General features: G+C 40.0%; 1 protein-coding gene across 1 annotated transcript in view; it reads right to left on the bottom strand.

The window, feature by feature from the left end:
• Positions 1-12,652, bottom strand: part of LOC134539124 (sorting nexin-14-like) — a 38,769-nt gene extending 26,117 nt beyond the window's left edge. The window contains exons 1-8 of the mRNA XM_063380873.1: positions 12,523-12,652; positions 10,717-10,785; positions 9,861-10,053; positions 9,561-9,692; positions 7,581-7,825; positions 4,576-4,780; positions 1,675-1,789; positions 928-1,208 (exon numbers count right to left, since the gene is read on the bottom strand). Coding sequence (XP_063236943.1) covers positions 928-1,208; positions 1,675-1,789; positions 4,576-4,780; positions 7,581-7,825; positions 9,561-9,692; positions 9,861-10,053; positions 10,717-10,785; positions 12,523-12,635 — 1,353 coding nt within the window. The 5' untranslated portion in view covers positions 12,636-12,652. The remainder of the gene's footprint in view (positions 1-927; positions 1,209-1,674; positions 1,790-4,575; positions 4,781-7,580; positions 7,826-9,560; positions 9,693-9,860; positions 10,054-10,716; positions 10,786-12,522) is intronic.
• Positions 12,653-13,429: the final 777 nt, after the last annotated feature.

Genomic DNA, 13,429 nt, shown 5'->3' with positions numbered 1-13,429 from the left:
ACATAAAATCGGGGTTTTACTGAAATTTTGTTTATAAGAACATGAGAATACCAACCAAATATGTGAAAAAAAGTGGAAAAAGTGACCAGTTACTGGAAAAATTAACTTTTAGTGACAATGACAACAAAAAGTGACTTTTAGTGGAAAAAGTGACCGACTTCGAGGCCTGATTATAACTAACACTAAAAATTAGTTTTGTACAGTAGAAGTTCTTTAACCAGGAATTATGTGGTTTGGCACCAATTGAGTCATTCTCGTTCAGATTTTTTTTCTTTGGGTTAGTTCCGACTCTTCACCTTGTCGGTGCTGTAAGTTCGCTCAGAGTTATTATCATTACCGTCAAGTTTTCATTTCAGTTCAGCGTCCCTCGTTCTATAGCAAGTTAGGGCTGCAACTTTCACGTTTAGTTTTTCTTGTTTTCTTTTTTTTTTTTTCATATTGGTCGTAGCCTTTTTTTCATTCTGTGAAAATTTCATTGCATGCTGTGCACGCATAGTAAAAAAAAAACTTCAAAGCAGTCATGAGGACTGCCGACAGAAATGAAATTTTTTTCGCAATTTTTACAAAAAAATATTATCACCCAACAAATTTGTTTTAGTAAAATAATTCCTAAATTACTATAAAATACGCTTTGCATAGTAATTGTTGGTATTAAAAAAAAAAATGAAGTTATTAAGTTGTAGGTTAGGTTGCTACAAAGACTTGTTATTCAAACTACATATCTGCGACACAACACCGAAGAGCAGCTGACTGTATCTTTCTCGCTCGGGTGCACTAGATTACTACCTACGAAAAAATGTGTGTGCGGTGCGCCAAAAGAAGTTTTCACTTCAAAACTTCACCCTCCTCAATTATCCACAACAGGCCTGTAGAAGTGAAGCCTCGGCACCAGCAGGCCGGGCAGGAGCGAGAAGCCGCAGCACTCACGTCGTCGCTCTGGTGGAACAGCGGGCACAGCACGTTCTCCAGCAGGCCGTAGGCATGCTCGTAGGCCTGGAAGAGGGGAGGGGTGGTGCGCAGCTGGGCCACAGCCTCCGGGGGCTGGCGCAGCACGGCGCGCAGGCCCTCCACCACGCCGGGCGGGAAGGCGATGCGGTCGGGGCTCTCAGGGCTGAAGTACACCGAGAAGAGGTCCCAGGCCTCCTGGTAGAGCGTCTCCAGCTCACGAGGCCCCAGCTCCGGCGTCAGCATCTTGCGGTTGAACTCCTCTGCGGGAACCAACCACACAATGCTGAATTACAGTATGTGCCAAAACCAAATAATGTGCTGAACCACAAAATGCCAGATTATTGAATGTGCTGAACCACAGAATGTACCAAACCACAAAATCTACTGAACCACAAAATTTTGGATTACAGAATGTAAAACCACAGAATGCCAGATTACAGAATGTGCCAAAACAAAAAATGCTGGATTACAGTAAGAGTAAACTACAGAATGCCGGATTAAAGAATGTGTCAAGCCACAAAATGCTGGATTACAGAATGTAAAACCACAGAATGCCAGATTACAGAATGTGCCAAAACAAAAAATGCTGGATTTTAGAATGTGTCGATCCACAGGATACCGGATTACAGAATGTGTAAAACACCAGCATGCGTGATTACAGAACGCTCCGAGCCTCAGAGTGCCGGGTCAGAGACTTCTGAGAGGCGGAAGCATCTCGCAACTCACCCACGTCCAGGCAGAACTGCAGCACGTTGACGCAGCCCTCGGCCTTCAGGAACTGCATGAAGGGGTACAGCAGCTGCTGATTCTTCAGGATGCTGGAGAGGTCCAGTCGCAGAGCCTGCACACACCCCCGGCCTCAACTCTCCGGCTCCCTCCAACACTCTGCTTCTTCCACCATCTCGTATTTGTGCACGTGATGCACAATATATTGTCCTTATTTAATGGGTGTTCGCGCAAGAGTGAGATTCACCAAAGACAGACGCTTCTCCTCTTGAATCATTTAACAAACTCTCAGCGATACTTTGCACTGTGGGTAAAAAAAAATGTTCCGTGTGTACAACCAAGATGACAGACATGTAATGTAGCTGGTAAAATGTTTTGTGAATTTTCGTAGCTGAACATTTTTTTGGTCCTCCACGCATATTTTAGGAAACAGAAGCATATTTTTTTAAGGACGGGCCAATCCAATCCTTAAATACCACAAAATCATTTGTAAAGGAAAGATATAAATAAAAATATTAGATTAAATAAATCAAAACTGATAAACTATTGAATCTACAAACTCTATATTTTTCTTCATACCTATCCTGTTACAATTCCCCAAAATATAAATTAATAACTAATGTTTTTCATTTCTTTTACATTATTTTATTTTTTACTTTTAGGACCTAGATTCGGATTCAAGGGGTATGTTCGAGGTACTCTTTGGTATTCAAATGTGAGATCTTGATTCGAGAAAATTGAGATCCGACCCATCACTAATATTTTACAGAGTAATGTGTTCAAATTACTACCACGTGTACGTGATGGAGGCAGCAACAACCAAGTTACAACTACAGTAGAATCTCGTTATAGCGAGCACGGTAATAGCGAGAACACGGCTATAACGAGGTATTTTTGAGGAATTTACGGCGTGATCGCTTGAAGCGCGCATTTGTTATTTGTCTGCCTTATCTCCACCCCTCTCGCTCGCCACTAGACATCTTGCCGTTGACGCCTGTCACATTCTTCAGCCTTGCAGTCGCCACCTAAGTGCGTGGCTTTAAAAATAGAATCCCGTCCTTTCTTTCTTTTATCAAACTTCCGCTAGTTATCTGTGCCGTGTGACGCCAAAGTTTGAGATTGGAACAGAAACAACGTAAGAAAGTATTTTTTAAAATTAGAAATATGTATGTTTTTGTTTTTATAATCGCGTATTTTCACGTTTTTTTTGGTTGTTATCTTAAAAGAGATAATATTAAAAAGCCGCACTAATGAGATTTAATTGTTTCTTGGTTAACAAAAACTATTAATTATCAAATTTTGTTAATTGTTTATATTCTTTTTATTATTATTTACGCGACGTCATACTGTACGCGTACGCAATACGACTGGATTCGTTGCTGCAACATAACATAGAATGTTATGCGGTATCAGAAGTAACGAGTAACGTAACGATAGTAACGAGTACTAATTGTTATAGTAACGAATACATACAGGTACACATTTTTTCGTTACTGTTACACCTCTAGTAGGCACTACCGTATTTATTTCCGAATCGCTAGGACAGTTTTCTTGTAACTTTTGTTTCGGTCTGTTGTTGAGGTATCTGTCAGGGAAAGGGATGGTGATGGTTTGAGTTTAATCCCAAATTTATTTTCTAAAAAAGTTGACAGGTTTCTTTAAATGAAAAAAAAAGTATAGTTTTCCAGAGACTATTTCGTTTGAGGCGTACGTGCGTTGCCGCAGCCGCACTCCTGCTTTTTTGTAAGGAATTAAATCGTCGCGCTACACTAGCACCACCTGTTAGCAACATCCCGAACCAACATGGCCGCCAGCAGACAGCCCGCGTCGACAACAGATAGCAGGACAATGCTGCGTCGGCCGCGGGCTGAGGTGCTATACTTACGTGGCGTGGTAGGGTATTCTGGTTATTTTGACGCAATCGGTGATCGTATCCGTACTTATGGGGTATCGTTTTAAAGAGAATTCACACATCTGCTCACAGAAATTGAGATTTCGTTAATATAACCTGTTATTTTCCAATTATACAGGTTTAAACACAATTTTTATGCTATTTTCGGTTAATTTTTATTTTTTGGGGGCCAAAATTTGTCCAATTCGGTTATAGCGAGGACACGGTTATAGCGAGGATCAAACCCGGAACCGTGACACCTCACTATAACGGGACTCTAGTGTAGTAACTTTTGATTAGCTTATGTACAAAATGAACTAAGTTAATGCAATTCTGAATGAAACAAGCAGAAATCCATAACTTCTTGAAGAGTTCAGAATTGCATTTGAAGAGGTCTGAGGAGAGTAAAAACAAATGTTTGGCTAATTACCTACTTTGCTTTGTGTGCAGTCCCACCCAATCAAAACAGGTGCTCAGAGTTCCACAGACATTACATTTGACCCATGATGCAAACTTCTGGTTATCGTTTTATAATAAACCAAACCTGCGACCAAATTTCACTAGCACATCTCACTACCTACCAATTTAATAAGTAAATTAGGCATTACATTTTTTTTTGTATTTTAAATCTATAAAAAAACAGCGACAAAACCGTTATTTGTACGAAAAAATAACAGGGAACTTACTGTCTGGAAATCCGAACTGTTATGAAGAAATGAAAAACATTGTGTACAATCAAGCATTGCAATTAAAAGGTTGTGAATTTATAAACAAGAATTTATGTGTGTTTGCTCGTGTTCTATTTGAGCTCAGTAAAACAGTTACCTTGGAGATGTCTCGAGAAACTACCCAACCCTCTCTGCAGCTCGAGGTTGCTATTTTCTAAACAAGAATCTACGTGTGTTTGCTCGTGTTCTATTTGAGCTAGGTGAAACAGTTGATCTTGGTGAGCTGTCTGGAGGAATGGCCCCAGTCGCTCGCCCGGTGGCAAGGCGATGAAGGGTACTCACGGAGACGCGGGCGGCGGGGGCGGAGGACGCGAAGCGGGCCAGGAACTCCACGGTTGCCGGGGGCTTGTCGGGGTGCTGGGTGAGCTGGTGCGGGCCCAGCAGCAGCAGCAGCAGGCTGTTGACGACGGAGGGGTCGGCCAGCACGTCCGCCAGCGGCAGCAGCACCCAGCCGGCCAGCAGCTCACGCACCAGCGTGCGCACGTTCCTGCCGGCCGTCACCCACCATCAGTCCATCACCATCAACAACTACCACTTCCACGTCCAACAGCACGTTCCTGCCGGCCGTCACCCACCATCAGTCCATCACCATCAACAACTGCCACGTCCAACAGCACGTTCCTGCCAGCCGTCACCCACCATCAGTCCATCACCATCAACAACTACCACGTCCAACAGCACGTTCCTGCCAGCCGTCACCCACCATCAACAACTGCGACGTCCAACAGCACGGTCCTGCGAGCCGTCACCCACCATCAGTCCATCACCATCAACAACTACGACGTCCAAAAACACGTTCCTGCCAGCCGCAACCCACCATCACCTTTAACAACTACCACGTACAACAGCACGTTCCTGCCAGCCGTCACCCACCATCAGTCCATCACCATCAACAACACCCACATCCAACATGTTCTCTTTAATCCCTCCTTGCCGATATGTACAGCATGTAGCGTTGCAGAACCCTGCCCTCCAAAATAAATAATTTTTCTTTTAAACTATTTTTATGCATTTAAATATTTCTTAAAAAAGTCTTTCTAATGATATTTTACCGTTTGGTATATATGTTAGAGTTGATATTTTTCACTTGCTGAATGTTTTAAGAATGTACCTTGTATTTTAAGAGACGTTTTCAATCAGTACTATTTTTTATGTAATTATTCACAAAGAAGTCGCTGTACTAGAATTATACCTGTTTAGGCCTACTTTTTCAGGTTTTTCTCAATAAGTTTAATTTTGTAAAGTAATTCGTATTATGATTATTGTTCTTAATTTTAATTAACGTATTGCAATAGAATTATAGATCAAGGGACTGTGTCTGGTGTGATGGTTAGAAAGAGAGGCAAGAGAGGCCTGTAAGTGTAAGTGAAAAAGAAACAGTAATCCCCCTCAGAGATAGATAAAGATGGGAATTCCCCCACTGCATGGGAACTGAGTGATAACTGCTGTCTCACGGAGTGGGAGAGAGAACGAGAATGGGAGTCCCCGATTTTGATGTAAAATTGAAAAGAGACAGATCAAGGGAAGCCCCGAGTTCTGTGTGTACAGGGTTTTTCATGTATTGTAATTTGTTCTCTGATTGGCTTGTATCTGTAAGCGTGAATGAAGCGTGCGTAAGATTGGTCGCTGGGGTCATGTGATTTCTCCTCTCTGTGTGGAGGAGACGGTGACAAGACTTCACCAGTCGTCCGTCGAACGCTGCATGAGTAGGTTGCGTTTGGTGGCTTCTCGCCAAATTATGAAGTAATTTGCTAATAGATAATTTAACGTTGGTGGTCAGAGCCAGGCCGATTATGAAGTTAACCTAATTTTTTTAATTTTCATTCGGACAGTAACAAATTAGAAATTGTCACCGACGTCGGCGTTTTGGCTCGTGGCGAAATTCGTTTTCGCTGGGTGCGGTCATGTTTAAGGCCGCACCAATTTTGTATACTTGCAGTAAAAGATTACTGAAGGACGTTATTTTTCGTTAATTTACATCGCGCAAACTGTGAGCATTTTTCGACGGGCAGATGTATGTGGAATGAGTGAGCAACCTCTTTTGAAAGTGTTTGGATTCGTCTGTGCAATATTCTATTTGAAAAATAAAACAACAAAATTTGCAATCGGCGTTGAACATCTGTTTATTTTTGTATATAACGAACCGTTATAAGCACGTGGGACCAACTGTGATTTCTGTCTAAACATTCTTGGCTTCATGCACATCTTGTATACACATTGTATGTTTTACACTAATGTCGTACACATGCAATAGATAGGTTTTGCCGAGAGTTGACGATTGAAACCCAAACGAACGTCGTTGCTTCTCTGAGTCAAAAGTCACACTAAACGCAGCAAAATGACCTCAAAATGGCAGCGCCTTTCCCTTCCACCGCATGCGATGCGTCACTTAGCGTAACAAATTCTTTGAACCTTTAGCTATCCAGTGATGTAGTTAAATTGTGGATGGAGATGATAGATGTGTAGCTCCAAACCGTACCCCCCCCAATTTTGTTATTATTCGTTTATATAAATTGCCTCTCAATATGGAAGCAACATTAAAGACATATACACGTCAAAAAAAAAAAAAAACGGGGAATAGATTTCGGTACAGTCATTCTGGGTGAATTAGGCTTGCACCAGGAGGGCAGGAAGACGCCTTGGAACGAGGATGGTTTCGGATAAAGGGTCGGTCAGTTCGGAAAGCTGCTACTGCGCTGGGGTTTAGGTGCTCCTACTCTTAGGCACCGCGTTACTGAGATGTAAATTCTCAGCTCTTGGGTGCATGGCGTTTTGGTTGGAGACGTATTCACGTCCAAAAAAAAAACATTGTTTAACATTCCTGATGTTTGAACTGATCAAGTGATAACTGTGTTATGATTCAAGAATATCACGATGTTCGTGAATATCGGATATTTTTGCAAATCAAATTTTAACAGTGAACTTTTTTTTTCCCTTCACACTTCCACAAAAATAGCAGTAATTATTACTGATCATACAAATAAGGGGATTTGCTCAGGTCTTATTCCCGGGGATTTTATATTAATTATTGATATAGAGATAAAATTTACTGCTCCAAGAATAGATGAAATACCAGCTATATGTAATGAGAAAATAGTAAGATCTACAGATATTCCACTATGCCCTGTTAGTGATGCTAAAGTTGGATATAGCCCAAGAAAATGTTTTTTTTTCCAAAATACAGTAGAATGAAAAAAAAAAGGAGAAATGTACATGGAACCATAACAAAGAGGATTAAAACGGAGGGAAAGGGGGGGAAATGTTCTACGTGCACGCAGATGCCTCACCCGCAGGCCAGCTGGCCGGGGGGCAGCAGCCGGGGCAGCAGCAGGGACACCAGGTGGCGCAGGTAGGCGAGCTCCGCCTCGCGGCTCCGTGCCGCCGGGTGCAGCCGCGCGCCCAGCTGCCGTGCCGCGGCCTCCTCCAGGGGCGCGCCGTGCCGCGCGGCCAGGCGCAGCGCCCCCAGGTAGTCGTCCAGGTGGCCCAGCCCCGCCGGGACCAGCCGGCCCGTGATCAGCCGGGCCAGGTCCACCTGCGAGAACCCCCGACACTCACGGTCCCGCTCCCAGCACCGACTGTTTGCTACTCCTTCACGTGAAGCAACACAAACACTTCAGAGACTTACATATTTGACAGTTTCAAACACAAAACATCCATGGAAATAAGAATTACATCTGAAATAAGTCTCTCTCTAATGTAGGACTGTTTTGAAGACTACCTCAACTATCTCGAATATAGGATATCTTGAGTAAGACTTACTTAGATATTAAGTTTTTTTTTCCTAATGTAAGACACGCTCACTCCTTAAAGACCACCTTCACATAAGACATGAGCCAAGGCGAACTCAAAGAACCCCTCCATGTTTAAAAACCGTTATTTACAGCTCTCAAAAATTAAAAAAAAAAAAAACACCAAATTATACTTAATTCTTAAAAACAGAGAATTAATGAAGGCCTCCAGCATAAGACAACACATAATATAAAACCCTAACTCAACTAAAATTTTTTCGAATTTTTGAAAACAAATTTTAAGTATTTACAGTAGAACCCTGTTATAATGTTCCTGCATATAATGTTTTCCTGCTTATAATGTCATATTTATAAAGTTCCAATATTTCCCCCATAAGGACAATGTATTTATTTCCTGCATATAATGTTCATAAATAGTGTAATTTCCTGCTTATAATGTTTGCTTTCTAACATTCAATAAATGGGGAAAAAATATTTTAAAACCAAATTATTCCAATACTTATGATAAAAAGTTTCCTTTATGTATGTTTATGTTTACAATCACTGCCATACAATACATTAAGTTTGTTAAAATACAATTTTATGCAATATACTGAAGGTACACAATGTTCATAGTTACGTGTCAGTTTCTCTTCCTTGCCATTCCAGTGGGTATTCAGATGCACGTACATAGTCCTACAATATTTAAGTTGCCAACCATTGAGCGAGGGCATAACTAAAAGTGTTTTCTATTGCTTACAAATAATTTTTTTTTCATTCATTTGTAGGAATCCCAAAATTAAACATTCTTTGGTGGCGAAGGAGTAGACGTTCTCACTCTTAATGTTGTCATCATGAATCGTGAGACAATTTTACAAAAAATGTGGCAGTGTATCTTTAAAGACAAACAAAATTTAACCAGGGAACAAGACGAAGTTGAAAAATTGTTGGCTTGTTTCAGAAAATTCATGTATCAAGTATACTATCTTTGGTTTTAACATTAAAGTTGTTTACATAGCTTGGTGAGTCCATTTGTACAAAGCTCGAACATTGTTAAGTGCTAAATTGAGATTTCCTGCTTATAAGGTTTTCCTGCTTATAATGTTTTTTCCTAGTGCTCCATTGAAAAACATTATATGTAACAGGGTTCTACTGTAGTAAATCTGCTCAACGCAGACACGTACACCATCATTACACTTGACTGACAGCATTACTTAAGCTAATTCAGAATAATTAACCATACTACTGAAAAAGGGCATCTTTGTACACGTAGAAAAAAAAAATATTTTTCCCCCCCCCCCCTCCACTTTAATCCTCTTTGTTATGGTTCCATGTACATTTATCCTTTTTTTTCATTCTACTGTATTTTGGAAAGAAAAAAAATTCCTTCGACTACTGTGAAATGTGTAAAAAAAAAAAAGTTCACTGTTAAAAAATTTTATTTGCAAAATATCCAATATTCATGAAATTTGCGATGTCCTGGAATGATAGCACGGTTCCCGCGGAAGACTAGTTGCTACGGTACGGAGCTCGGCGCACCTGCAGTCCGCGGTGTAGCAGCACGCTCGCCGCGTGGCGCAGCCCCTGGCGTAGCTCCTGCACAAAGTCTTCGTCCGCCGACAGGTTGCGGTACCAGAAGTACACAAACTCGCTCAGCACCTTGTTCAGGAACTAAAAAAAAAAACGTAATTGGCACGGCCATCCATAAAAACCGGCCGATTCCGCACGTGACTACACAGGAATCATTTTCGTGTACGTTTACAAAAGACTCGTCGGGAAACAAGTTGCTGAGAACCAGAGCAGTGAGGGATCCCCTGGCCAGAGGTGCCGGGCACTCACGTCCTCGATGGCTTCGTCCACCTCGACCGGCACGGCGAGCCCGGCCCAGGGCGCGCGGGCGTGCGCTGCGGGGCGGTGCCGGTCGCACCGGCCGTCCCCACACACGCCGCACGTCCTGGGACGCGCGGCGAGGGGCGCGGCCCGCTGTCGCTGAGTCACCACCGCCAGCAGGTTGGGGGCCTCCGCCCGGTGCCTGCGGGACACACGCGCACGTCCCCTCATCCACGCACGGTCGCCTCCCTGGGGAACACAACTACTTGGTTCACCAACATCACGCACTTAATCAGATAATTAAAATAATACGATCTTGATTGTATATACATATTTTTTTTTTGTTCCTATAAGTCAAAAGAAACATTAATGGGCAAACTCTTGAAATTAGAATTTTCATTAAAAAATATTTACATATTCTATTTTTAAAAAAAAATATTATTAAATTTTTTTTATTTTAAAGCATGGTTTAATCTGCAGTAGCTTAAATCAGCCAACTCTTTTAGAAACTTATTTTTTATCAGTATATGGATGGCTGACCAAATGATATAATAAACATTATTTTAAAAAATCTGAAGGGAATTTTTTTCAATATTAAATCAGTAAGAACTGATGGCCTGAGATGGGTTTTGACTACAAATGTTTCATTAGTACTCGACAATATAATTTTATGAGTATGACTGGGCAAGAAACTAAAGACAACATATTTCAGGGACTTGAAATAAGTTTTCTGAACCGGTCCGACCGTATTAGACTGTAGCAAACAGTTGTTTCCACACATGGAGTCGTGGGTGGATGCCTCGCCTTCTTCGCGAGTGAACCAAAGTGCAGAGGAGAGGGGACCGGGCCACGAGACAGGGCTCACCGGAACAGGGCATCGAAGACGACGAAGCCGGCCGCGTAGGAGGACAGCACGAGGGCCCCCGACAGCACGCTGGAACAGAAACAAACCCACCTTCGCACCTTGGAGGGAGGCGGGGCGATGCGACTCGCCCCGGAGCCTGCTAGCAGGACCCCAACCCTGCTGTCGATACCGGACCCCGAGACTCCACTGTGCGTCTAACAGGGCAGACAACAGCATTTCAAATATATATATATATATATATATATATATAAAATTATCTGGGAGAATGGTGCAGCTGAAAATAAGAAAATAGATATAAAAAAATGCAATTTTTTTTAAAGCATATTCATGGAAGAATATTGTTTCTGTCATGTTTAATATCTGAAATGAGACTTGCATTTTGTGAGTGGTTCAAAGTCATTGCAAAGGTGAATTATGGTTTCATGGCTTTTCATAGCATTGGTGATTTTTTTTGATTTCATCAATAATATATGTTTCCATAGTTACATTTTAACACGAGTTACTGATACTTGTAAAAAGAAATGTTTGTGGATTACATCACCTACATTAAAAAATATATATATTTAATCAGTAAAAAATATGTTTTTTTTTTAGTATTTTAAATTAAGCTAACATAACCATTAAAAAGTTAAGTTACTGGTAAACTACTTAAAATTTTGCAAAACCATATCACAGCATCATTAGAAAAAAGGCAAATTTAAAATCATAAAGATAGTGTTTTATTTTCCAACATTTTTGAAAAAATTATGTATAACAGCACTGCATTTTTCAAGCATTTTACTGGAAAATTAACCTTTTAATAGTAGGGTAGATTATGATAGCTACAGTTAAAATGCTGTAAATTCACGTGAATTAGTTAGGTCAGCTACATTAATTACGTAATGGGTATTCAAAGTTACATACACCTGCTTTAGGGCCTCCAAGCAAGGCAACTGCCCCGGGCCCCACCCAGCCCATTTTCATTTTTATTTCCTTTTTTGTCGATTTAAATGTTTAAAAAAAAATTGGACATTAATGGGAAAAGAAAGAATTAAATTGTTATTATTATGTAATTTAAAGTGCTGGTCAATAGCTTTCAATTACAAATGTGAATTCATGATATCACCTAACAAATTTTTTTTTCTTTATAAAATGAAGAAAATTAACCAGAATTTGATGGTTAGAATTGATAAAATTTAACCACGTATAATTTATCAGGTAAATAATATCCATATTTATTGAGATAAATTAGACCTTGGCAAAATTTAATTTCCAGGTTGTCTTTAAAAAGTTTTGAAGGTCTTATTTTCCAACGGAGTGCCCCTGAATATCTCCCCCCCCCCCCCCCCCCTCTCAAACCCAGCCAGAGTAAGGCTCAACTATAAAATATTATGGCCCAGCATAAATAAATAGCCCAAGGCCACACAAATCTAGGCCCACCACATGTTTTGAAGTATTATTAATGTAGCTAACCTAACGTATTCGGCCATTTTCGCGATTTAACTCAAGTTCTCCAAATCATATACTCCAACAGACCCACATGGGAGAGACACGAAAATGCACACGCATTGTAATGCGAGTTATAAACCTAATCTTTGTTATAAACTGTGATTTCTCAGAAATAAAAAAAAGTAGCAATTCAGAAACACTGTTTTCAGGGGAAATACAAAAACGTCATTAAGTTTTACGAAAAAGTATTTTCTGAATCTTATTAGGAATTTAGAAACTGTATTTCCAGGATATACGAAAGTCTGTGTAGGTTAAGTTCTGGTGGGACAATAGTAAGGTTATAATTAATCATAGACAAAATGATTCTACTTCAACTACCTGAAAGAAAAAAAAACGAAAAATGATAAAAATAATACTAGAAAAATTGTTGTACGTATTAGTTTATCGTTCCAAACTATAAAAACATAATTCTTAGCTTCGTTTTCATCCATTTCGGAATGTACACAAATCCAATTTCAAAACACGAATTAACTCAGAGTCGTGAATTGTATAGACCATATAGACTACCAAAAACAAAGAGATTGCAAAAATAAAAACCAGAGATAGGAAAACATTTGTATTTTTTTTATTTACTTCAATATTTTAGAGAACTTTGCCCTATTTTGGAACTATGTATATGTAACAATTAGCAACATTATAAATAAAAATAGTCTTATGAACACAACTGACCTTAGACTGTAAAGAAGCCTAAGATGTACATCAAGTTGTCCTTGCCCGAACATTACCGAATATTCATCTTCGGCCAACCTCGGGATTTGTTTTATTTTTGCGTAGGAAAAATTAATTCAAATATTAAAAGTGGTCGGTTAGGTTAGCTACACTAAAACACTTTAAAATACTACGGATGGTTAGTTAGGTTAGTACAGTAACATTAAAATAAACAGAGAAATATAGATATATACAAATAAACCCGAGGTTGGCCGAAGGCGAATACTCGGGCGTGTTAGGGCAGGGACTGAACTTCATGTACATCTTAAGATTCACTCAGAGCACAGACTATATGTGATGAGATCTAACCTAAACACTATAATTGGCTCATTTAACGCTTGTAAAATTCTTAATAAATTCAAGGTAACAAATCATTTTAGCCTGTATTTGAATTAGATCAAACATGAACATAATAAATTTTAATTTAACACTTACAATATGTATCATACAAAACAAATTTAAAACTTACAATATGCATTATACATTTAAGGAAATGACAATGGAAAAAAAAGTAAAC

This window comes from Bacillus rossius, chromosome 1 (genome assembly GCF_032445375.1).
Source record: "Bacillus rossius redtenbacheri isolate Brsri chromosome 1, Brsri_v3, whole genome shotgun sequence".
In the NCBI taxonomy this organism is placed as follows: domain Eukaryota; kingdom Metazoa; phylum Arthropoda; class Insecta; order Phasmatodea; family Bacillidae; genus Bacillus; species Bacillus rossius.
This window is presented reverse-complemented; position numbering and strand designations above follow the sequence as displayed.